The sequence below is a fragment of the Apodemus sylvaticus genome, chromosome 7, assembly GCF_947179515.1.
Source record: "Apodemus sylvaticus chromosome 7, mApoSyl1.1, whole genome shotgun sequence".
NCBI classification, from domain to species: Eukaryota; Metazoa; Chordata; class Mammalia; order Rodentia; family Muridae; genus Apodemus; species Apodemus sylvaticus.
In genome coordinates this window covers 116,997,937-117,024,407 of record NC_067478.1, presented here as the reverse complement: position 1 = coordinate 117,024,407, position 26,471 = coordinate 116,997,937, and the positions used below count along the sequence as shown (strand labels likewise).

The 26,471-nt window shown below is 39.1% G+C and overlaps 1 protein-coding gene and 1 pseudogene across 1 annotated transcript in view; one reads left to right on the top strand and one right to left on the bottom strand.

Moving 5' to 3' along the window:
- Naalad2 (N-acetylated alpha-linked acidic dipeptidase 2) overlaps nucleotides 1-2,929 on the bottom strand; it is a 92,863-nt gene extending 89,934 nt beyond the window's left edge. The window contains exons 1-2 of the mRNA XM_052189054.1: nucleotides 2,492-2,929; nucleotides 1,722-1,833 (exon numbers count right to left, since the gene is read on the bottom strand). Coding sequence (XP_052045014.1) covers nucleotides 1,722-1,833; nucleotides 2,492-2,573 — 194 coding nt within the window. The 5' untranslated portion in view covers nucleotides 2,574-2,929. The remainder of the gene's footprint in view (nucleotides 1-1,721; nucleotides 1,834-2,491) is intronic.
- An 18,892-nt stretch (nucleotides 2,930-21,821) lies between these two features.
- Nucleotides 21,822-26,471, top strand: LOC127689834 (upstream-binding factor 1-like protein 1; annotated as a pseudogene).

The window sequence follows — 26,471 nt, the reverse complement described above, 5'->3', positions numbered from 1 at the left end:
GCTTACAGTTTCAGAACTTTAGTCCATTCTCATCATGGAGGGAAGCATAGCAGAAGCCAGGCAGAAATGATTGTGGGCAAGGAGCTGTGATCCAAAGGCTGCAGACGAGGACTATATTTCCAGTCTTGCAGAACTTGAACACAGGGGACTTCAAAGCCCATCCTAATAGTGGCACACTTCCTCCAACAGGGTCATACCTCCTAATAGTGCCACTCCCCATGGGGCAAGCATTCAAACACATGAGTCTGGGGATGGTGGAGGGGGTGCATACCTATTCAAACCACCACATTAGAGGTTGGATTTCTTGTTTTGTTTTCAACTTGACAGCCTAGAGTTGTCTAGACCAAGGAATGTTAACTGAGAAATTGCCTTCATTAGACAAGAGTGGAGGCAATTCTGTGAGGGCATTTTCTATATTAATGATTGATAAGGGGAGAAGGGCACCAGCCACTGTGGGCAGTGCCATTCCTGGGCAGGTGGTATTGAAATCATTAAAAAGCAAACTGAAAAATCTGGGGGAGGAAGCTGGTGAAACTCATCCATGGTTTACACTTTGGCTTCAGCTACCAGGTTTTCCCCTTGAGTTCCTGCCCTGATTCACCTCAGTGATGGGTTATGTCCTGAGCATTCTAAGATGGAGAAAGCCCTTCCTCCCCAAGTAACTTTTACTAATGGTGTTTATCACAGCAATAGAAATCTATGATAATAGTTCATTTTTGTGTTACTTTCTACAATGGATGGATACTATTTTTGCAATTAGAAAAAACATCAATGTATTTGCTTAAATAGAGAGGTGGGGTTGGTCATGAGCTTGTACTTCTCATCTTATAGAGGGCTCAATGAAATGAAACACAGAAGTGAAACAGAAAAAGAAAACAGAAAAACAGACTGTAACATTCGAATTTCCCTTCATGGTCCAAATTGTACAGGGAATATTCAAGTAAGGTACAAATACATAGCATTCTCTCTTACATTTTCCTTCAACAGCTTCTCTCACCTTTCATGAAGCACAAGTGTATTTCACATCCCTTCTTAGACTAATGACCAGAGAGAAGAGAGATCCTAGTTGGACATGTGGTTCATTTACTATAATGCATCTGTAAAATTTCTGAAATCGAAAGTTTTGAAGCTATAAATCTGATTTGTTAGTGGCACTCTATTCTGAAGTAGTCTGAACACAACATGTTATAGTAACTGTCTTCAAAAAGAAGTTGAAAAGTTTACATTATCCTTCTTGTTGTGAATTAGTGCAGTGTTTAAACAAAAAAAATATTTTCCAAATGCGAAAAAATGTAAAACAATCACATTCAGAAACCCCAGTCTCCTTTCTACTAAGTCATGAGTCTTCCAGTGTCCTAACTCTTCCCTACAGAGTGCAGTAAAGGAAGGGGTTTGGGGGAGAATACGATTTTTCTGAGTTAATCCAGAATGCTGATTAAGTCCATATACAAGGAATAAAACAATGCCATTCAGTTCCAGTGCAAGGCCACATGAAGGTGAAATGCCTACCAGATGCTTTTCTGTAGGATGAAGTTAGAGGGGAGAAAAGGCTTGTCTGCAACAGGCTATGGGTTTCATCCCCAGTAGTATAGACACATTTTAAAAATCAATGACATGATAAGCAATTTATAATTTCACATATAAATAAAGGCTGGCCAAGCTTAATACTTTTTTCATGCAATAATCACTATTTCTAAGATAAAAATGCAAAAGAAACTTACCGAAGAAAGGATCTAATGTTTTCAGCTTTCATTTCAGATAAGAGTTTCTGTTGTATTCTTTGATGATAACCAGCTGAAGTAGTTGTTTCTTTGAGAGGGTTAATAAACCAGCCTGGGGAGGTGGAGTGGAATTACTGGCACACACAGACAACTCACAGAGATACACACATAAAAACACACAAACAGGTCCATGCTGATTGCTTCTGACTATTAAAAGAGTCACCAAATTAAAAAAAGAAAAAAAGAAAGAACAAACTGATACCTAACCAACAGATCATTGTGCAGGCTGGGGAGCAAAATCAGAATAAAAAACAAAACAACAACAAAAATACTAATTGCAGGAAACTTTTAAAATCCTCATACACGATATAAATAGGCTTAATTAAGAACTGTTCTTTCTCTTGTGCTATGAATACACAAAGCATAGCATTCCCAGCTCTCCCTTAGAATCTAGTTCATCAACAGCCCCTGATACAGAAGGAGCACTCGAAAAACATCTAAAACAACAGCTTCAATCCATAATTGCTTGGAAATTATGTTATATTTTTTCCAACCCCGTAGATACTGACAGCTCGAGTAATCTCATCAGGCTACAACAGTACTCTACACTCAATAGATACTTAATATAGCTGATTCTGACCGAATTTCATCGTATTTGCTCTACTTTTGCTGTAATCTTTTTGAGAACTCCTAGAAACATATCCCAGCCCTCCACCCTGGGCTTCTCCTCCCTGCGGGGGAGGTCTCATCGCCCCTGCTTTCACACTTACCCACTGTAAAGCCTGCGATGAAGGAGGCCAGCACAGCAGTAATGCACATCCCTAGGCTCCGGAGATGCCTAGGCCTCGCCATGCCTTTTTGGGTCAGGGAGTGCCTCTGACTGCAACTGCAAGCCTGGGGGCTGCAGATGGATAGCTAAGATGAGAAAAGGGATTTTGCAAAGATCCAGAGACTAAGGGAAACTCTAGAGAGGAGTAGGAAACCCCAGGGGAGCAGGCTGCTTCCTGTTCAGGCAGCCTGCAGTGGAAGGCAGGGCAGCAGGCGGAGCTGCTACCAAGATCTCTGATTATTTCCTGAAGAAACCAACCAGGGCCTTTTGTCAACTGCATCCCAAGAATGGCTTTTTTCACTGCAAAGCTAACAGAAAAGTTCCTTACTCAGCTTCCAAATTCTCTGTCCCAATAAATACTTGCTCACATCAGGGCATAATGTGTCCTCAGCTGTCTCATTAACAAACTGGTGCCTCAACTTCATATTAAACCGGAGACTAAGAGTTTATCCCAGGTCTCATCCTACCTCCACCCCACCACTCCTACTCCTATCCCCACCCCAACTCCCACACACTGAACAAAACTCCACATTTCTGTGCTTCGATAGCAGAGTTCTAAAAAACAAACCTCACTGGAATATTGCAGCTACTAATGAACAAAATTCATCCTTCCAAGGGCCTTGCACTATTTATTTCTGTAAGTTCAAAACCTCATTCCTGACCTTGTCACTGTCCCTCTATTAAAGTTTAAAAGCATTTCCCTTTAAAGGAGTTTGGAAAGTTATCAAAATAGCAGGTCTTGCAAATAGTATATCTCTCACTTAAAGGGAACATTCTAACAAGTTGTAACTGACTTCATGCTTTTACAGCCAAAACGACATTCCTGAGTGGACATTGAAAGCATGGCATTTCTAGGCTATGTCCTGCCCTTCTCTGAATCATGAACAGACAGACCCTAATGGCCTTGGATAAGGCACCTTGCTTCCAGTAAGTTTCTGGAAGCTCCTAATGGGTTTTTCTTGGGTGTCACTGTTGATGACAACTCTATTAAATGGCTTTTTTTGGGAACTTCGGCAAACCAGCAATGACTACCTAAAACTTGTGATGAATGAGACACCACACACAGTTTCTATGGTTATGGGAACTGAACCCAAGTCTTTTCCCATTTAGATGTGTCTTGTACCAATTGCACCACATCCCGAGGCCTGACAACTTATTTTTAAATGTTTATAAACTTTTAAAGCCCCTGGTAGCATCAGTTCCTTTAATACTGGCTCTTTGGACAAACCTAAACCTATGCCTCTGATATTCTTACTTGGAAATGAACACTATTTGTTAGATCAAAATCAACCCTCTGACAGGTTGGTGAATACATAGGAAATTAAAATAAAATTATTTCAGAGCTGTAACACCTCTGAAAGAGATTGACACATATATATACCCCTAATACACATCTTAAGAAATACTGCCACAGAGCAGACAAAATAATTTTTCTCAACATATGAAGCCTTTATCATTTGTAAAACATGAAGAAGAAATAATTTTTTCATATTGGAATTGGTAATTTTATCTGTTACACAAATAAAGAAATATAAGGTTTGGAGGAGGAGGGGCAGTGCTTATTTTGTTTGTTTTTTGAGACAAGGTTTCTCTGTCCTGGAACTTGCTCTATAGACCAGGTAGTCTTTGAACTCAATGATCGGCCTGTTTTTGTCTTTTGCATGCTGAGATCAAAGATACCTAGATAAATACATAGTTTTAAATAACTCGCTATTATATACCAGTTGGGACAGGAATTACCCCCATTCACAAGTAATATCAAATGTGTTTTGTATACCACATAAACATTTTTGAAATTTTATTAAATAATTTGTTAGTTTCCAGGCTGTTTGCTTTAGCTAAAAATACACAAAAATATGTAAGGTTTGTGAGAGGAAAGGTAGAATAATGACTAAAGTAACTAAATTACTTTCAAATGTTAATGTTTCCCATCCTGTCTCAATTTTGACAGTAAGTTGAAGTTTGACAGACAGGAGAAATTGATGCAAAATTTATCAGTTTGTCAATTTGGTTGATCTTCCAAAATTAAAAATCAAAATATTTTAGAATAATTTAGTCAGCATTTATTAAAGAGTTATGGCATAACATACATTGTACAAATTCCTAAAGATGGGATACCTACCATTACCAGACCAGTGATAAGTAAGCATTGAAGAAATGATTTCATATAACAGGTTCTAAGAAAAAAACAGTATTACCTGCAATATGAATGCTGCCGATGCCCTATCAGACGGCATCTGCAGTCCGAGTCCTGAAAATCCATTGTAAAATGTGTGATTGGCTGGTTCCAGAGTCTTTAGCCTTATATTAATATGGAATCTGTAAGCATTCAGAATTTCAGCTCTGTTAAGTCTATCACAGAAGGTTGCTGTCAAGTAACCATTGCTAACTATTGGCATCATAGCAGATTTTATTTTACTTTGTTAACCTTTAATAAAAACTTTTCTTCAACTACCACAATGGCACTTGGGAGGGAGAAGAAAGCAATCACGGGGGGGGGGGGGGGAGGAGGGGGTAGAGGGAGGGAGGAGCTAAGGTGGGAGATGGGATGGGGAGGAAAATGGGGAACACAATAAGGTATTGGGGGGGGGGGGGCAGAACTCAAGCCCCGAGGGCCAGCAGAAAGAATGGAAACAGGCATTCCTCAAGAAGTAGGAGATAGGGAAAACCTCTAGAATGTACCTGAGACCTGGGAGGTAAGACTCTCTCAGGATTCCAAGGGAGGGACCTTGTATAAAGTGCTCTACTGTGGGGAGGGAGAACTTGTAGAGTAGAGAGACAGGACATCAAGTAGACTGTAAAAAAGGATTAAAGAATAATGATAAAAAAAAAAAAAAAACATTAGCTTCAAAGTTGTGTATATAAGAAACCATAGCCAAGCAGAGGTGGCGCATGCCTGTAATCCCAGCACTCTGAGAGGCAGAGGCAGGCAGATTTCTCTGTTCGAGGCCAACCTGATCTACAGAGTGAGTTCCAGGACAGCCAGGGCTATACAGAGAAACACTGTCTCAAAAAAAAAAAAAAAAGAAAGAAAGAAAGAAAGAAAGAAAGAAAGAAAGAAAGAAAGAAAGAAAAGAAAAAGAAAAAAAGAAAAAGAAAAAGAAAAAAGGAAATATTTTCTATTGGAAAAAAAACAATCTCTCAATGTAACTATTTTAGGTAGGTATTATTCAGTGAGCCACTAAAATAAACTGTTTTCTCATACAGCAAGTTAGATACTCTTATACCAATATTTTTTCTTCCTATTCTCAAATCTTAGAAGCATCCTCATAACTTCAGAATCAAGTCATTTCAACTGGTTTATAGCTAATCTATAATGAAAAATGGTGAGATGGAACAAGGGGTCCTGGCATGCATTTCTAATACCAAGACTCAAGGAACTGAGGAGGAGATTTACCTTAAAAAGTTTGAGGACATCCTGGGCTAGGCAATTAATTCCAAGCTCTTCTGAAATACTATTTTTAAACCTAAATCAAAACCAATGTGAAATGTGTACAAATAAAGCTATATATATATATATATATATATATATATATGCATTATACATACACATACATATGTACATATAATAATGTATTACCTTCTGTAAGGCAAAGGACACTGTCAATAGGACAAAATGGCAACCAATAGATTGGGAAAGATCTTTACCAACCCTATATCTGATAGAGGGTTAATATCCAATATATTGACCACAAAGAACTCAAGACATTAGACTCCAGAGAACCAAATAACACTATTAAAAATGGAGTACAGATACAGTGTTCAGAGCTGATCCTGTCCCACAGCACTACATACCCAAATGCCTCCAGGAGAAAGCTAGCCTCCCAGGAGTGCAGGCAAGCCTATGGGCGCAGTTAAGACCACCACTAAGCTCAGAGGGACCCAACAGGAATCAAGACAGAGGAACTGAAGAGCAACCTGGGAAAGGAGACTTCAGATTTCCCTCTCCACCCAGAGCTGATCCTGTGGCATAGCACTACCTACACAAATACCACAAGGAGAGATCTGCTGTCTTAGGAGTGCTGACAAACTTATGAGAATAGAAGGGACAAGCCACAGTCAGAGACAGCAAGGTCACCTAAAACCAGAGATAACCAGATGGCGAGAGGCAGGTCAAGACCATAAGCAACAGAAACCAAGGCTACTTGGCATCATCAGAACCTAGTTCCCCACCACAGAAAGCCCTGGATACCCCAACCCACAGGAAAAACAAGACTCTGATTTAAAATCACATCTCATGATGATGATACAGGACATTAGAAAGGACATAAATAATTCCCTTAAAGAAATAAAGGAGAATACAGGTGAACAAGTAGAATCCCTTAAAGAGGTAACACAAAAATACCTTAAGGAGTTACAGGAAAGCACAGACAAGCAGGTAAAGGACTTGAACAAAACCATCCAGGACCTAAAAATGGAAATAGAAGCAATAAAGAAATCGCAAAGGGAGACAACCCTAGAGATAGAAAACCTAGGAAAAAGATCAGTAAGGCTGGTCAGTGGTGGCGCATGCCTTTAATCTCAGCACTTGGGAGGCAGAGCCAAGGTGGATTTCTGAGTTCATGTCCAGCCTGGTCTCCAGAGTGAGTTCCAGAACAGCCTGGCCAATATAGAAAAAGCCTGTCTTGAAATAAACAAAATAAATAAATAAATAAATAAATAAATAAATAAATGATCAATTTTCACAGATGCAAGCATCACCAACAGAATAAAAGAGATAGAATCTCTGAGGCAGAAGATCAGAAGATACTATAGAAGGCATCAACACAACAGTCAAAGAAAATGCAAAAAGCTCCCAACGCAAAACATCAAGGAAATCTAGGCAGAATGAGAAGATCAAATCTAAGGATAAAAAGTATAGAAGAAAGGAATGATCTCCCAGCACTTATGAGCATTGAGGGGAGATCTCTAGCTTCTCTCTGGAGGGGAACAGGTAGGAGCACACAGGGAAAATAATCAGTGGAACAGCTGGGATAGGGGTCTTCTGGCCACCATTTGCACAAGGGAGCCAGCCAGGCGGCCCCACAGACTTCTGTGCACAGCCCAACAAGAGAGACTGATCTCCCAGCAGGGCTTCCACTTCTGAGCACTGAGGTGATATCTCCACCTTCTATCCAATATCTATGGGCGGGGGAATAGCTAGGAATGCACAGGGAATGCAATTAGTGGAGCATCTGGTACAGGAGCCTTCCATGAGCTATTTACACCATGGAGCCTGGCAGCTCCACAACCTTCTGTGCACAGACCCTGCTAGAAGAGAATTGGTCTCCCAGGAGTACAGACACAGGCTTTCAGACCTACAGTAGAGACAAGGTCCAGTCAGAGACAGCAAGAGTAACTAACACCAGAGATAACCAGATGGCAAAAGGCAAACACAAGGACCCTATCCACAGAAACCAAGGCTACATGACCACATTAGAACCCAGGTTTCCCACCACAAGTCCAAGATACCTGAACACACTGGAAAAGCAACACTTGTATTTAAAATCTCATCTCATGATGCTAATAGAGGACTTCAAGAAGGACATAAATAACTCCTTTAAAAACAAGAGAACACGGGTCAAGAGGTAAAAGCCATTAAAAAGGAAACACAAAAATCACTTAAAGAAATATAGGAGAACATGGGTCAACAGGCAGAAGCCCTTAAAACAGAAACAGAAAAACACCTTAAAGAATTACAGGAAAACACAATCAAGGGAAGCTGAACAAAATCATCCAAGATCTAAAAATGGAAGTAGAAACAATAAAGAAATCACAAAGTGAGACATCTCTGGAGATAGAAAACCTTGGAAAGAATTCAGGAGTCATAGACGCAAGCATCAAGAACAGAATACAAGAGATAGAAGAAAGAACCTCAGGTGCTCGAGATATCATAGAAAATATTGACTCAGCAGTCAAAGAAAATGCAAAATGCATAAAGCTTGTAACTCAAAACATCCAGAAAATCCAGGACACAATGAGAAGACCAAAACTAAGGATTATAGGTGTAGAAGAGAGCAAAGATTTCCAACTTAAATGGCCAGTAAATATCTTCAACAAAATTATAGAAGAAAACTTCCCTAACCTAAAGAAAGATATACCCATGAACATACAAGAAGCCCACAGAACTGCAAACAGACTGGACCAGAACAGAAATTCCTCCCATCCCATAATAATCAAAACACCAAATGTGCTAAACAAAGAATATTAAAAGCACTAAGGGGAACCGGTCAGGTAATATATAAAGGCAGACCTATCAGAATTACACCAAACTTCTCACCAGAAACAATGAAAGCTAAAAGATCCTGGGCAGATCTCATACAGACTAAGAGAACACACATGCCAGTCCAGGCTACTATACCCAGAAAAACTCTCAATCACCATAGATGGAGAAACCAAGATAATCCATGATAAAACCAAATTTATACAATATCTTTCCACAAATCCAACCCTACAAAAGATAATAGATGGAAAACACTAACACCAGGAGGGAAACTACACCCTAGAAAAGGGAAGAAAGTAATCTTTTAACAAACACAATAGAAGCCGGGTAGTGGTGGCACACACCATTAATCCCAGCACTTGGGAGGCAGAGGCAGGATTTCTGAGTTCGAGGCCTGCCTGGTCTACGGGGTGAGTTCCAGGTCAGCCAGAGGTACATAGAGAAAACCTGTCTTGAAAAACCAAAAGAAAAAAACAAAACAAAAAAGAAACCACAAAAGAAGGTAGCCACACAAACATAAAAATAACAGGAAGCAGCAATCACTATTCTTTAATATCTCTTAACATCAATGGACTCAATTCCCTAATAAAAAAGACATAGACTAACAGATAAAATCTTCAATTTTATCAGAAAATGTTTGTAATTCCACTTTTAATGAACTTAGAAATATTTTTATGCCTACCATTTTATCTGTATAATTTTCCATGAAATAGTCAATTTTAATGTGCTTTTCTATATATTTCTTGAATTTTATCAGAAATATTTTCCATGTAAATCTTTAGTTTTATCATAAAATGTTTATAATTCCAATTTTAATCAACTTAGAAATATTTTTATGCCTACCAGTATGTCTATATAATTTTCCATGATCATCTTTAATATTAAAATGTTATTCTACATTATTCCACAATCTTATCAGAAATATTTTCCAAATAAATCTTCAATTCTATCATAAAATGTTTCTACTTCCTTTTTCAATTGATTTAGCATTTTTTTTTCTTTTTTTCTTGATATATTTTTTATTTACATTTCAAATGATTTCCCCTTTTCTGGGTCCCCACTCCCCGCAAGTCCCATTAGCCTTCTTCCGTCCCCCTGTTCTTCCATCCACCCCTTCCTTATGTCTACCATTTCACTCTTTAATTTTCCATGAAAATTGTCAATTTTATCATGTTTTTCTACATATTTCTTCAACTTTATCAGAAATATTTTCCATGTAAATTTTCAATTTATCATAAAATGTTTTTACTTCTTTTTTCAATACAAAAATAGTCATTGAAAAAAGTAATGATAAAATGACTAAAATATATATAACCTTATTCTGCTTAACTAATTAACAAATATAAAATATATACTTATGTTTATAACTATAATTATATAATTAATATCCAATGAAGGACCTGGTAGGAATAGCTAGCTGGCCATGTTCTAAGGAGGTAGTGTTTGCATTATTAAAGAACAGCATTCAGGATCTGACTCTGCAGCATGTGAGCTCCTGGGTCTTTTGAATTGAATAAATTATCTGTAAACCTTTGTGGAAAAGAAGAAGAAGAAGAAGAGGAGGAGGAGGAGGAGGAGGAGGAGGAGGAGGAGGAGGAGGAGGAGGAGGAGGAGAGTCAAGACTCCCAACTTAAAGGGTCTATCAATAACAAAAATACAGAAGAAAACTTCCCTAACCTAAAGAAAGAGATGACCATGAACATACAAGAAGCCTATAGAAATACAAATAGATTAGACAAGAAAACAAATTCCATTCCTCCTGTCACATATTAGTTAAAACACCAGATGCACAAAACAAAGAAAGAGTATTAAAAGCAATGAGGGGAAAAGGTCAAATAACATATAAAGTCAGACCTATTAGAATTACACCAGAGACTATGAAAGCATGGACATCGTGGGGATATCTCATACAGACCCTAAGAAAAACAAATGCCAACCCAGGCTAATATACCCAGCAAAATTCTCAATTACTATAGATGGAGAAACCAAGATATTCCATGACAAAATCAAATTTACACAATATCTTTCTGCAAATACAGCCCTACAAAGGAAAATAAATGGAAAATATCAACACAAGAAGGGAAAGTACATCCTAGAAAAAGCAAGAAAGTAATCTTCTTTTAATCAACACAAAAGAAGATAGCCACACAAGGAAAAATATCATCACAAATAACAGGGAGCAGCAATCACTATTCTTTAATATCTCTTAATATCAACGGACTCAATTCCACAACAAACAAGACATAGACAAACAGACTGGATATATAAACAGGACCCAGCATTTTGCAACATGCAGGAAACACACCTCAGTGACAAAGACAGTCACTACCTGTACTGGCTGGTTTTCTATGTCAACATGACACAGACTGGAGTTATCACAGAGTAAGGAGTTTTAGTTGGGGGGATGCCTCCATGAGATCCAGCTGTGGGGCATTTTCTCAAGTAGTGATCAAGGGAGGAGGGTCCCTTGTGGGTTCCCACCAGTCTATCTGGACTGGTGTTCTTGGATTCTATAAGAGATCATGCTGAGCAAGGCAGGGGAAGCAAGCCAGTAAGAAGCATCCCTCCATGGCCTCTGCATCAGCTCCTGCTTTCTGACCTGCTTGCATTCCAGTCCTGACTTCCTTTAGTGATGAACAGCAGCATGGAATTGTAAATTCAATAAACCCTTTCCTTCCCAACTTGCTTCTTGGTCATGATGTTTGTGCAGGTATAGAAACCCTGACCAAGACACTACCTCAGAGAAAAGGGTTGGAAAACAATTTACCAACCAAATGCTCCCAAGAAATGAGCTGGAGTACCCATTCTAATATTGGATAACATTGACTTTCAACAAAAAGTCATCAAAAAAAAAATAAGGAAGAACACTTCAGACTCCACAAAGGAAAAATCTACCAAGAATAATTCTCAATTCTGAACATCTATTCTCCAAATGCAAGGGTACCCACATTCATAAAATAAACATTTCTAAAGCTCAAAGCACATATCATACCTCACACAATAATAGTGAGAGTCCTCAACACCCCACTTTCATCAATGGACAGGCAGATCATGGAAACACAAACTAAACAGGGACACAGTGAAACTAACAGAAGTTATTGGCCATATGTATTTAACAGATATCTATAGAGCATGTCATCCTAAATCAAAAGAATATACTTTCTTCTCAGCAACTCATCATACCTTATCCAAAATCAACTATATAATTGGCCAAAAAACATACCTCAACAGACCTAAGAATATTAAAATACTCCCATGCATCCTATCAGATCACTACTACTGCATGGTATTGGTAAAGTGCTAGGCAGGTAGATCAATGGAATAGAATTGAAGACCCAGAAATGAACTCACACACATATAGTCACTTGATCTTTGACAAAGGAGCTAAAACCATCCAGTTGAAAAAAGCATTTTCAACAAATGATGCTGGTTCAAATGGCTGTTAGCATGCAGAAGAATCCAAATCTATCCATTCTTATCTCCTTGTACACAGCTCAAGTCCAAGTGGATCAAGGTCCTCCACATAAAACCAGACACACTGAAACTTATAAAAAAGAAAGTGGGGAAGACCCTTGAGGACATGGGCACAGGGGAAATTTTCCTGAATAGAACACTAATAGCTTATGCTCTAAGATCAAGAATTGACAAATGGGACCGCATATAATTACAAAGTTTTTGTGAGGCAAAGGACACTGTCAATAGGACAAAATGGCAACCAACAAATTGGGAAATGATCTTTGTCAACCCTACATCTGACAGAGGGCTAATATCTAATATATACAAAGAACTTGAGAAGTTAGACTCCAGAGAACCAAATAACCCTATTAAAAAAGAGGTATAGAGCTAAACACAGAATATTCAACTGAGGAATAATGAATGCTAAAAAGCACCTAAAGAAATGTTCAACATCAGTCATCAGGGAAACACAAATCAAAACAACCCTGAGATTCTACCTCACACCAGTCAGAATGGCTAGGGTCAAAAACTCAGGTGACAACAGGTGTTGGCAAGGATGTAGAGAAAGAGGTACACTCCTCCACCAGTGGTTGCTGGTGATACAGGTACTCTGGAAATAAGTCTGTCAGTTCTTCAGAAAATTGGATATTGTATTGCCTGAGGATCCATCTATACCACTCCTGGACATATACCTAGAAGATGCTTCAACATCTAATAAGGACACATGCTTCACTATGTTCATAGCAGTGATACTTATAATTGTCAGAAGCTGGAAAGTATCCAAATGTCTCTCAACAGAAGAATAGATAGAGAAAATGTTGTATATTTACATAATGGAATACAACTCAGCTATTAAAACCAGTGACTTCAGCCAGGTGTGGTGGCACACGCCTATAATCCCAGCACTTGGGAGACAGAGGCAGCTGGATTTCTGAGTTCAAGACTAGCCTGGTCTACAAAGTGAGTTTCAGGACAATCAGGACTACACAGAGAAACCCTGTCTCAAAACAAAACAAAACAAAACAAACCCCAAAAACAAACAAAAAAAATAAACAAAAACCAAAAAACAAACAAACAAAAAAAAAAACAAACAAAAAAGCCAAAAAAACCAAACCAGTGACTTCATGAAATTTGCAGGTGAATGGATGGAGCTTGAAAATATCCTGAGTGAGGTAACTCAGTCACAAATAACACATTTGATATGTGGCTATTAGTACAAAACTCGGAATACCCAAGATTCAATTCACAGACAATATGAAGCCTAAGAAGAAGGAATACCAAAGTATGGATGCTCCAGTGCTTCTTAGAAGAGTGAAAAAATTACTCACAGATGTAAATATAAAGATAAAGTGTGGATCAGAGACTGAAGAAAAGGCCATCCAGTGACTTCCCCACTTGGGTATCCATCCAACAAACAGACACCAAACCCAGATGCTATTGTGGATGCCAGGAAGGGCTTGCTGACGGAAGCCTAATATGGCTGTCTCCTGAGAGACTCTGTCAGAACCTGACAAATAGAGAGGCAATGCTCACACAAAACATTGGTCTGAGCACAGGGGTCTCTGGTGGAGGAGTTGAAAGGTCTGAAGTTGCTGAGGGCATTTCTAGCCCCATCGAGGGAGTAATAGTGTCGACAGGCAAGACACCCTGGAGCTCCCGGGGAATAAACCACTAACCAAAGAATACACATGGAGTGACCCATGGCACTGGCCACAGAGAAGATGGCCTTGTTGGACATCAGTGGGAGGAAAGACCCATGGGCCTGAGGGTCTTCAATGCCCCAATATAGGGGAATGCGAGGGCAGGAAGATAGGAATGGGTAGGTCGGTGGGAGAGCACCCTCATAGAGGCAGGGAAAGGGAAAATAGTATAGAAAGTTTCCAGAGGGGAGACCTGGAAAGGAGAAAATATTTGAAATTTAAATAAAGAAAATATCCAATTTTTAAAAATTGTGAAAGAATAAAAGTATTATTTTGTGAAACATCATTAACAAAAAGAATAAACATCTTTAAAATGTTAAAAAATGGGGTACAGAGCTAAACAAATAATTGTCAACTGAGGAATACTGATGGGCCGAGAAGCACCTAAAGAGATGTTCAACATCCATAGTCATGAGGGAAATGCAAATCAAAACAACCCTGAGATTCTACCTCACACAAGTCAGAATGCCTAATATCAAAAACTCAGGTGACAGCATATGCTAGCAAGGATGTGGAGAAAGTGGAACACTCCTCCATTGCTGGTGGGATTGCAAGCTGGTACAACCACTCTGGAAATCAGTCTGGCAGTTCCTCAGAAAATTGGACATAGTACTACATGAGGACCCAGCTATACCACTCTTGGGCGTATACCCAAAAGATGCTACAACATATAACAAGGACACAATGCCCATTATGTTCATAGAAGACTTATTTATAATAACCAGAAACTGGAAATAAAGTAGATGTCCTTCAATAGAGGAACAGATACAGAAAATGTGGTGTATTTACACTAAACTACTCAACTATTAGAAACAATGAATTCATGAAATTGTTAGGCAAATGGATAGAATGAAAAAATAGCATCCTGAGTGAGGTAATCCGGTCACAAAAGAACATTCCTGTTAAGAACTCACTGATAAGTAGATATTAGCCTAAAAGCTCAGAAAACCCAAGATTCAATTCATAGACCCCATGAAGCTCAAGAAGAAGGAAGACTAAAGTGTGGTTACGTTGGTACTTTGTAGAAGGGGGAACAAAATACTCAAGGGAAGAATTATGAGACAAAGTGTGGGTCAAAGACTGAAGGAAAGGCCATCCAGAGACTCCCCCACCTGGGGATCCATCCCATAGACAGACACAAAACCCAGACACTATTGTGTGTGCCAACAAATGTTTGCTGACAGGAGCCTGACATAGCTGTCTCCTGAGAGACTCTGGTAGAGTCTGACAAATAAAGATGTGGGAGATCACAGTCAACCATTGGACTGAGCATTAGGTCCCCATGGAAGAGTTAGAGAAAGGACTTAAGGAGCTGAAGGTGTTCACAACCCATTGGAAGAACAATAATATCAACCAACCAGACCCCCACCCCCAGAGCTCCCAGGGACTAAACCACCAACCAAAGAGTACACATGGAGGGACCCATTGCTCTAGCCTAGTAGAAGAGGATGGACTTGTCAGACATCTATGGGAGGAGAGGGCCTTGGTGCTGGGAAGGCTCAATGCCCCAGTGTAGGAGAATGCCAGGGTGGGGAGGTTGGTATAGGTGAGTGGGTAGGAGAGTATCCTCATAGAGGCAGGGGGTGGGGAGTATGGTATAGGGAGTTTCCAGGGTGGGTGAACAGGGAAAGGGAATAACATTTTAATGCAAATAAAGAAAATATAGAATAAAAAAGAAAAAAGAATAAATAAAAGAAAACCAAGTGAGAAATTAAAGAATACAAAATAAAATAAAAATAATAAACTATTAAGAGTCTAGTGACTCTTTTAATAATAGTGACTCTATTTCTCTTAGCCACATTCTCGACAGTGACTGTGAAAAAACTTCTATCCTTTATTAAAAGACATAACATTATTATAGATGTACCTTTTATAATTATAAGCATCAAGTCATTCATGATGTCATAAGGTAATACTATTATAGAAATGGTCCTAGACCACATGACATAGTCATTGACACAGGAGTGCTTACTTTCCTGAAAGCAAATGTTTAGTATCTTGAGTACTACGATTCATGAGAAGAGAGGTCTTCCAGCTGAGAACTTCTAGGATTCTAGGTCCAAATTTCATTACAAATATAAATTGAGGTTATATAGTGTTAGCATACTGATTGAGATAGATATCAGCTGGATATATGAGAGATGAAATTAAGGAAATGAGAAAAAAACTAGAGAAAAGGAAAAAATTTAGAAAAAAACCAGAAGCTATGACTGGATGGGTTTCTTCTGATGTCACAATTACTTTACTCAACAATAAATGTAGAAATTGGGAAACAGCCATCTGGTTCAATTGGAGATTGGGGTTCACACACTCATGGCTCCTGTCCAGCAGAAATTCTAGTTGGAAATGGAATACTGGTATGTTTTATAAATGAGTCTTCTACCCGGGTTTTCCATTTAGCACATTTCTTCCCTCCTCATTAACACATACATTTAGTCTGTTACCCATGACTCTTTGCCAAAGTCAGCTATCCTTTTGCCTGTTCTGTGTGTGTTCTCAAAATTCCTTCAGGGACTTTTGTGACCCACTGCCTCTATAATCCTCTCTTTTTCTGATATCTATTTTCATTTGATGATACCATTTCTTGAAAGCAAGCTAAACAGCCATTTTCACTTCCTGATCATTCTAACCCTGGCTGTCCTGGCACTCACTCTATAGAACAGGCTGGCCTGGAACTCAGAAATCCACCTGCCTCTGCCTCCCAGAGTGCTGGGATTACAGGCGTGCGCCACCATCGCCGTGCTTTCCTCCTCATTCCTAATGAGAGGTCAGAAGTAAAAAAGACTTTTGGTCTGAATCATTTTTCTGTTCTACAATATCTTTTGAAGACACTTTTGTATCTTTGCTTTCTGTTTGCACCCTCCCTGCAAGCTAAGCACTGATATCCCCTGTTACCTTTTCTGCAGTTGGTAAAGGCTGTGGATTAAGTTCAATGTTAACCTCATCTTTGACCACAGTTCCCCATATTATTACTCAGTTTCTTTCACATCTCATATCCAAACCTTCAGAAGGCTGCAATGATTCTGCAATCCAAACCACAGCTGCTTGCCATGTTTTCCAGCATCCTTCTAGCTACTGTATATAGAGAGCATCCACATTTGAATAAAGTCAGCATTCTTTCTAAAGCAACAATCAGATCACTCCCAAGCTTCCCTCTAAACTTATAATGAAAATTCCAACATGTAATAGAAGCTACCAAAGTCCACATGATCTAGTTTTAAACATCACCTCCCTTCATGGGAAAGCTTCTTCAAGGAGATACCTGTAAAGCAGCATATGTAGACTAGGCAACCCCACGCAGACAGACCAATAGCATCACAAAGAAACAGAAAGACCCTGTGAAGGCACTGTGGGGCCATGCTTTCCTGGTGATGGTAGCAGGGTGCATGTCTTCAGGTGAAGGAGACAGTGTGATAAGGTAAATAATCAAGAAAGACCCTGGCTTATTTTGAAGTGTTCTTCAGAAATCCACCAACAAAGGCAAAATGCAAAAAGAGAGTAGCTAATAATTTTTTATTGGAGATGTCTGTCAGAAATGTTAAATAATTTTGTACTTTTATTCCATTGAGTTAAAAATGTTTTCATTAAATAGTGTCTCTTCATTATCATCTCAGCTGACTGAGCAAAGCCTAGTTCATTTGACTGGAGTATAATCCCTATTCTTCCAGACACTGTAATCAACCCCATAATTTTGAAAGTCACAGTGTCAATAAATAGTATTCAGGGTTAATTGTGGGGTAAAATCATAAGCCAGATGAGACAAGGCTTCCAGAGACTTGCTAGTCCAACTTCATGCATACTATCCAACATGAAGAATTAGTTTTCACAGAATCTAACTGCAAAATATAGAGAAATTTTCTGAGGAAGAGATGATAAAATTATAAAATATTATGGTGTACTTTTTCACCTTGAAAAAGAGGTGAAAAATCAAGAAGGGAAGGAGAGAAAAGGAGTCAGGGGACCATGGTAAGGTCCAACAAAGTGAGATGTAGCTGATTCAATCAATGCATTCTGACCTGCACAATGATCAGCTCTGTTCAAGGCTACCTTTCCTAAGCTACAAAACACATAATATACACTCAAAGAAACATGGTGATCAAATTGGTATTTATTAAATATAGAAGAGTAGGTATAATTGAGGCATTTGAAATCACAATTTATCTGAAATTTCTGGGTTCTTTAAAGGAACATAACAGATAAGATGACTATAAAATTAATAGGGGATTTATTAGGTTGGATTACAGGATGTGGTCAGAGTAGCCCAAAAATGGCTATCTCACAGGAAGAAGGCTAAGAATCTAGTAATGTTTCAGCCTCTGAGGCTGGATGTCTCTGCATTAAAAATGTGCTTCAGGGGTCCTGGGGGATTTCTAAAAAGCTAGTTGTCCTCAGTCTATGTGTGAATCCTGATGAAGCTGAATTTAATATTGTCCACAGCGCTAAAGCAGACAAAACTGCCAGGTATGAGGGCAAGGAAGTCAAAAGCAAAAGCTTCTTCCATGTCCTTTATATGTGGGCTGCCACGAGAAGGTGTGGTCCAGATTTAGACTGATTTAATTTGATGTCTACTTCAAATTGTCTGAGTAATGAAATTTCTTATTCAGATTAGGGTCTTGGCACATGCATTGATCCAAGCACCTGGGAAGTGAGGCAGATATATCTCTGTGAATGGAGGTCAGGCAGGTCTACATAGTGAGTTCTAGGACAGTCAGAGCTATGAAATATAAAGCCAGTATTTTTCTGAGGACAAGAAGGGAGAGAACTCCTTATTGGTGTGCCTACAAGCTTTGATTTAACTGAACTATCAGGATTCACCATCACAGTAAGTTTCCTTGAATTTATTAACACCTCATCAATGGGAGGATCTGTCATAATCCCTACATCCTCCATAGCACAACAGCAAAATGGCCAAGAGGTTAAAACAACACTCAGGGTTGACACAGAGGGCTAAGGAGGCATATTTAAAAAGTTAATTGAAGCCCAGAGTTGGTGGCACACACCTTTAATCCCAGCAATTGGGAGGCTGAGGCAGGCAGATTTCTGAGTTCCTGGCCAGCCTAGTCTACAGAGCAAGTTCCAAAAAAAAAAAAAGCCAGGGCTATTCAGAGAAACAAACACAAACAAACAAACAAGAAAGTTAATTGAATCATGCAAATATGTAGACTCCACCTTAGGGTGGGGCTGCCAGTCCTCCTATATAAAGTCTTCTGAACTGGAAAATGCACTCAGTTCAGAGGAGCCTGAAGGCAACTACTCTGTAGTTGCATTCTTGGAGTCACAACTGTCATGTAGAGAGTCCAGAAGATACAGCATCCCTGAAGAAAACTCCAGGCTTTGCTGCAAGCATTGAAGAGACCAGAGGATCTGGAGGTAAGTTAAAATCCTGGGTACATGAATTTATACATTCTGATGTCAAAGATTCTCAAGTAAGAGAGCAGATTATATTTGATAATGGGAATATGACTGTTTTCAGTTTACTGGTACACTACACTATTTTAATCTATCATGACTTTAAAATTTAAAATGGATACAGTTTTCCCATGTGTTTTAAGTTCCTCGTAATCTGTATTTTATCTTTATGGCCATACCATGCATTTCTATTTTTAGCATGGTATGGAAATCTTGTACATTGTAGGATTTCTAGAAGTGCTGTGTGTATATTAAACCTTCCACAGAAAAAGAAGTTACAGTCTTGTTTTTCAAGTCCATTTCTTAAAAGTTCATTAAAAGCCGGGCAGTGGTGGCATGCATGCCTTTAATCCCAGCACTTGGGAGGCAGAGGCAGGTGGATCTCTGAGTTGAGGGCTACCCAGAGAAAACATGTCTCAAAAAAAATGTTCATTAAAAGAATATATTACTGGTGTGTTATTTTATGACACATTTGTTTAGTAACATTTCATATTTGGTGAGATCTTTCCCTTGGGTTGAGCTCATTAATAGCTTGCCTAGCCCACATTGTGCTGTGTCCCTAGGACCAAGAAAAGGAACCAAACCAATAATTGACACAACTCAGTTTTGTTGGTTGCTACATGTATGGTTCAGGCAGGAAGCTCCTGAATATGAGGAAAGCTTAGTGACAATGTTGATTTAGAGTCAATTTTAAAATTAAAGGTAAGGTTTGTATTTAGATCCAGCTAATGTTGAATTGATACTCCTTGTACACAGTTTTTAATAATGAATATAAGTATAGTTTTTACATTATTTTACCTCAAAATAATTCACAAAGTTTATCCTCAAATATTCAGAAGCTTATTCTCACCAAAGACACAACTCGAATATCAAACCATTCCCAAGAAGATGAAAGGAGAGGGCCCTGGTCCTGGAAAGGCTGATTCAGCATTGTAGGGGATTTCCAGGACAGAAAAGTAGGAGGGGGCTGATTGTGGAATGGGCAGAGGGGGGAGGGCTTATGGGAATTATGGGGAGTGGAGAACCTGATAAGGGAAAATCATTTGAAATGTAAACAAAGAATATAGAAAAGAAAAAAAGAGTTCTCCCTCAAGAAAATGAGTCTCTCCTAGGGATTAGCCCTCTTCTGTGTTATCCAACACAGAGCACATATCCCTGAAACTATATTTACACAAACAACAACAGACTAAGCATAGTGCTAACTTGGAGCAGCTAAATTTCAGAGCATATATTTTGAAAAAAACTATGACAACATTCAGAGTGTTCTGTTGACCTGATTTCCAGAGAAATTGCCCCAGACAGGAAAATACTGGTTAAAGAATAGCACCCTTCAGAGCTGCTGATATGTGTTCAAGTTCTAGGTTCCAGTTATTTTACAGAACCTTTATGACAGAGGCCATGCTTCTACTGAGGGTTATGTCTGTAGAATGAGTGGCAAAATAAAATTCCAAATGCATGTTTGAAACCTCCTCAAGATGATTCAGCATAAAGCTCTATATACATGCAGAGTTCTGCAGACTGTATAAATGCATCCTTTATCATAGATTTCACATGCAAACCATGGAAACTCCACAGGTGGATGTCTGAGGGTTCAGTGTCTTGCCTCCTGTTTTCAGCTCATTTGAGTGTAACTGATGAATGTCTTGGCTCTGTTCTTTTCCTTTCAGTCATATGCTTTTGATTCGTTTTATTTAGTCTTTTTATTGCATCCCTAAAGCTGCTTTTCTCTTTGCTTTGCTTTCTTTCATTCTTTCTTTTTCTTTTTCTTTTTCTTTCTTTTGGACAGTGGGGTGTTTATGTAATTTTCCTTTATTTTCTGAGTCTCACTTTGTCATTGCAATTGTCCTAGAATTTGAGATAGACACAACGCTGCCCTTGAATTTACAGAGATTTGCCTTCCTAGTCCTGGGATTAGAGGTGTGCGCCAGCACCCTTATTTTATAGGCAAATGCTAGTAAGATTTCAAAAGGATGCAAAAGAGGTTATAACTGTATCATATATAAGCAAACAGCACTCATTCACATAGATACAGTATCCATTTACATTCATTTCTTTAAGATTTATTTATTTATTTTATGTAAGTACACTTTAGCAGTCTTCAGACACACAAGAAGAGGGTGAGGGCTTCAGATCTCATTACAGATGGTTGTGAGCCACCATGTGGTTGCTGGGATTTGAACTCAGGACCTTAGGAAGAGCAGTCAGTGCTCTTAACCTCTGAGCCATGTCACCTGCCTCTCCATTTACATTGTTAATCATAAATTAATCATATAAGCAACATATTGAAAAGGGATATTTGATTTTTGTCATAGAATCCAAGCATGATGTCTAACATTATTTTTTTGTTTTTTACTTGTGTTTCGCTTAGAAATACAGATTCACACAGACTGTGGAAATCAGAAGCTATCTACTAGGTTCTGTCTGTGTGTGTGTCAGCATTGCAAGTTGCTGTTGGCGTGTTTGCACAACTGAGATTCTAGGTGGGCACACAAGTTAAGCTCATAATGGCATCACTTGATAACCAAGGCCTATGGTCTGACACAGACATTGTGAAGTTACTTGAATGCATGAAGCACAATATGCCATCAGATGACTTCAGAGAATACAAAAGCAGCCAGGCCGAGCTAGACTGGAGCAAAGTCGCTTTTGGGCTGTTTTCAGGAGAAATGTGCAAACAGAAATGGCTGGAGATTTCTTGTAATTTAAGAAAGTTCCGCACACTGGCAGAATTAGTGCTAGAAGCCAGAGAACTTATGAGAAAGGCACACAAAAATCATACAGACAAGCAGGACCCTGACCGACTTAAAAGACCCTTGACTTATTACATGGTGGGGAATCCTCTGGATATATGCCCAGGAGTGGTATAGCAGGATCTTCTGGAAGTATCCAGAGGATTCCCCACCATGTAATAAGGATACATGCTCTACTATGTTCATAGCAGCCCTATTTATAATTGCCAGATGCTGGAAAGAACCCAGGTATCCCTCAACAGAAGAGTGGATGCAAAAAATGTGGTATATCTACACAATGGAGTACTATTCAGCTATTAGAAACAATGAATTCATGAAATTCTTAGGCAAATGGATGGAGCTAGAGAACATCATACTAAGTGAGGTAACCCAGACTCAAAAGGTGAATCATGGTATGCACTCACTAATAAGTGGTTATTAACCTAGAAAACTGGAATACCCAAAACATAATCCACACATCAAATGAGATACAAGAAGAAAGGAGGTGTAGCCCCTGGTTCTGGAAAGACTCAGTGACACAGTATTCGGCAAAACCAGAACGGGGAAGTGGGAAGGGGTGGGAGGGAGGACAGGGGAGGGGAAGGGGGCTTACGGGACTATCGGGGAGTGGGGGGGCTAGAAAAGGGGAAATCATTTGAAATGTAAATAAATTATATCGAATAATAAAAAAAAAAAGACCCTTGACTGCCTATCTGCGCTTTTACAAGGAACAGAGACCCAAATACCGTCAGATGTACCCTAAGTACAGCAATGCACAGCTGACCAAACTCCTGGCTAAGAAATACCATCTGCTGCCAGCAGAGATAAAGCAGAGATATATCGAGGACTTCAAGAAGGAGAAATAAGACTTTCAGGAAAAGATGAGGCAATTCAAGAAAAGGGGTTCTGTTTCAGGGCCTCCTGAGAAATCTGTGGTGCCCCGAAGTCAGCAGACCAAAGTCTCTAAGAAGTCGCAAGGAGATATGAAAAACTCAAAGTCTCTTCTAAAAACGCAACGTGCCAAAACATTTTCCTCAGATAGGAAATTTCAGGGAGAACCCAGGAAGCCCCCTATGACTGCATATCACAAATTTCACCAAGATTCATGGTCAAGTCCAGAGCTGAGGCACCTGTCCTTTAGGGAGCGCTGTGTTGAGATCAGCAGGCGTTGGCACCGAGGCCCAAAGCACCAGAGAGAGCATTATGGAAAACAGGCTGAGAAGCTACAGGAACAATACTTTGTGGATTTGGACCGCTGGCTCAAGTCATTGTCTCCTGAGGAGTATGCTGCATACAAAGAGGCAAAGGCCAACTGTGGTAAGCGCAAAAGCATGAACATGGATTTCCTCAGTTTCCGTTGTTATGTCTCCCTTTTCATTTCTAAGTTTGTTAATTTGGATACTTTCTCTGTGCCCTTTGGTCAGTCTGGCTAAGGGTTTATCTATCTTGTTGATTTTCTCAAAGAACCAGCTCCTGGTTTTGTTGATTTTTTGTATGGTTCTCTTTGTTTCTACTTGATTGATTTCGGCCCTGAGTTTGATGATTTCCTGCCTTCTACTCCTCCTGGGTGAAATAGCTTCTTTTTGTTCTAGGGCTTTCAGGTGTGTCATTAAGTTGGTAATGTATGCTCTCTCCATTTTCTTTTTGGAGGCACTCAGGGCTATGAGTTTTCCTCTTAGCACTGCTTTCATTGTGTCCCATAGATTTGGGTATGTTGTGTTTTCATTTTCATTGTGTTCTAAAAAGTCTTTAATTTCTTTCTTTATTTCTTCCTTGACCAAGGTATCATTGAGTAGAGTATTGTTCAATTTCCACGTGTATGTGGGTTTTCTGTTGTTTCTGTTGCTATTGAAGACAACTTTTATTCCATAGTGATCAGATAGGAGGCATGGGATTAGTTCTATCTTCTTATATTTGTTGAGGTCTGTCTTGTGACCAATTATATGGTCGATTTTGGAGAAGGTACCATGAGGTGCTGAAAAAAAGGTATATTCTTTTGTTTTAGGATAGAATGTTCTATATATATCAGTTAAATCTAATTGGTCCAAAGCTTCAGTTAGTTTCATTGTGTCCTTGTTTAGTTTCTGTTTTCCCGATCGGTCCATTGAGGAAGGTGCAGTGTTGAAGTCACCCACAATTATTGTGTTAGGTGCAATGTGTGCTTTGAGTTTTAATAAAGTTTCTTTTATGAAAGAGGGTGCCCTTGCATTTGGAGCATAGATGTTCAGGATTGAGAGTTCTTCTTGTTGTATTTTTCCTTTGACCAGCAAGAAGTGTCCCTCAGAGTCTCTTTTGATGACTTTGGGTTGAAAGTCAATTTTATCTGATATTAAAATGGCTACTCCAGCTTGTTTCCTGAGACCATTTGCTTGTAAAATTGTCTTCCAGCCTTTTACTCTAAGGTAGTGTTTGTCTTTGACCCTGAGGTGTGTTTCCTGTAAGCAGCAAAATGTAGGGTCCTGTTTACGTATCCAGTCAGTTAGTCTGTGTCTTTTTATTGGGGCATTGAGTCCATTGATGTTAAGAGATATTAAGGAATAGTGATTGTTGCTTCCTATCATTTTTGACGTTATTTTTTAAATTTGATTGCTTAACTTCTTTTGGGTTTGATGAAAGGTTACTATCTTGCTTTTTTCAGGGTGAAGTTTCCCTCCTTGTATTGGTGTTGTCCTCCTATTATCCTTTTTAGGGCTGGGTTTGTGGATAGATATTGGGTAAACTTGGTTTTCTCGTGAAATATCTTAGTTTCTCCATCTATGGTGATTGAGAGTTTTGCTGGATATAGTAGTTTTGGTTGGCATTTGTGTTCTCTTAGAGTCTGCATGAGATCTGCCCAGGACCTTCTAGCCTTCATAGTCTCAGGTGAAAAGTCTGCTGTGATTCTGATAGGTCTTCCTTTATATGTTACTTGGCCTTTTTCTCTTACTGCCTTTAATATTCTTTCTTTGTTTAGAACATTTGGTGTTTTGATTATTATGTGACGGGAAGTATTTCTGTTCTGGTCCAGTCTGTTTGGAGTTCTGTAGGCTTCTTGTATATTCATGGGCATCTCTCTCTTTAGGTTAGGGAAGTTTTCTTCCATAATTTTATTGAAGATATTTGCTGGCCCTTTAAGTTGTAAATCTTCACTCTCATCTATGCCTATAATCCTTAGGTTTGGTCTTCTCATTGTGTCCTGGATTTCCTGGATATTTTGGGTTACAAGCTTTTTGCATTTTGCATTTTCTTTAACTGTTGAGTCCATGGTTTCTATGGAATCTTCAGCATCTGAGATTCTTTCTTCTATTTCTTGTATTCTGTTGTTGATATTTGCATCTCTGTCCCCTGATTTCTTCCCAAGGCTTTCTATCTCCAAAGTTGTCTCCTTTTGAGTTTTCTTAGTTGTTTCTACTTCTGTTTTTAGATCCTGGATGGTTTTGCTTAGCTCCTTCACTTGCTTGTTTGTGCTTTCCTGTAATTCTTTAAGAGATTTTTGTGTTTTTTCTTTCATGACCTCAGCCTGTTGACCAAAGTTCTCCTGTATTTCTTTAAGAGATTTTTGTGATTCGTCTTTCATGACCTCAGCCTGTTGACCAAAGTTCTCCTGTATTTCTTTAAGTGTTTTTTGCATTTCCTCCTTGTTGGCTTTTGTATTCTCCTGGATTTCTTTCAATGATTTTTGTGTTTCCCTTGCAAGGGCTTCTAACTTTTGATCCATTTTCTCCTGAATGTCCTTCATGTGTTCCCGTACCAGCATCATGACCAGTGATTTTAAATCCAAATCTTGTTTTACTGGTGTGATGGGGTATCCAGGACTTGCTGGTAGAGGAGAATTTGGTTCAGATGTTGCCATATTGCCTTGATTTCTGTTAGTGAAAGACTGGAAAGACTCAGTGAAACAGTATTTGGCAAAACCAGAACGGGGAACTGGGAAGGGGTGGGAGGGAGGACAGGGGAAGAGAAGGGGGCTTACGGGACTTTAGGGGAGTGGGGGGGGCTAGAAAAGGGGAAATCATTTGAAATGTAAATAAATTATATCGAATAAAAAAAAAAAGAAAAAAAAAGTAAAAAAAAAAAAAAAAAAAAAGCATGAACATGTCTGGAGGCAGAAGCCACAAGTTTGGACGAACAGATGATCTGCAGCCCTCCTCACAGAAAGGGCTTCAAATAAAACCTGGAGAGGCAGAGGAGCTGCTGGATCCTGGGTCAGATTCCTCAGAATCTAGTCCAGGTCATCATGGTGGCTCCCAGGCGTCCCGGCAAGATAGGATGGATGACAGCCAAGAGTGAGACTCTAGCACCTCCTCAGATTCTAGTAGTACAGATGAAGAAGATGAAAATCTATCTGAAGGGAACCTCAGGTCTACACTCCATCTTGGCCTCTTTCATATTCTAAATCATTGTTTAAACCCATCCAACAAAGCCACGAACATTCCCAACACATAG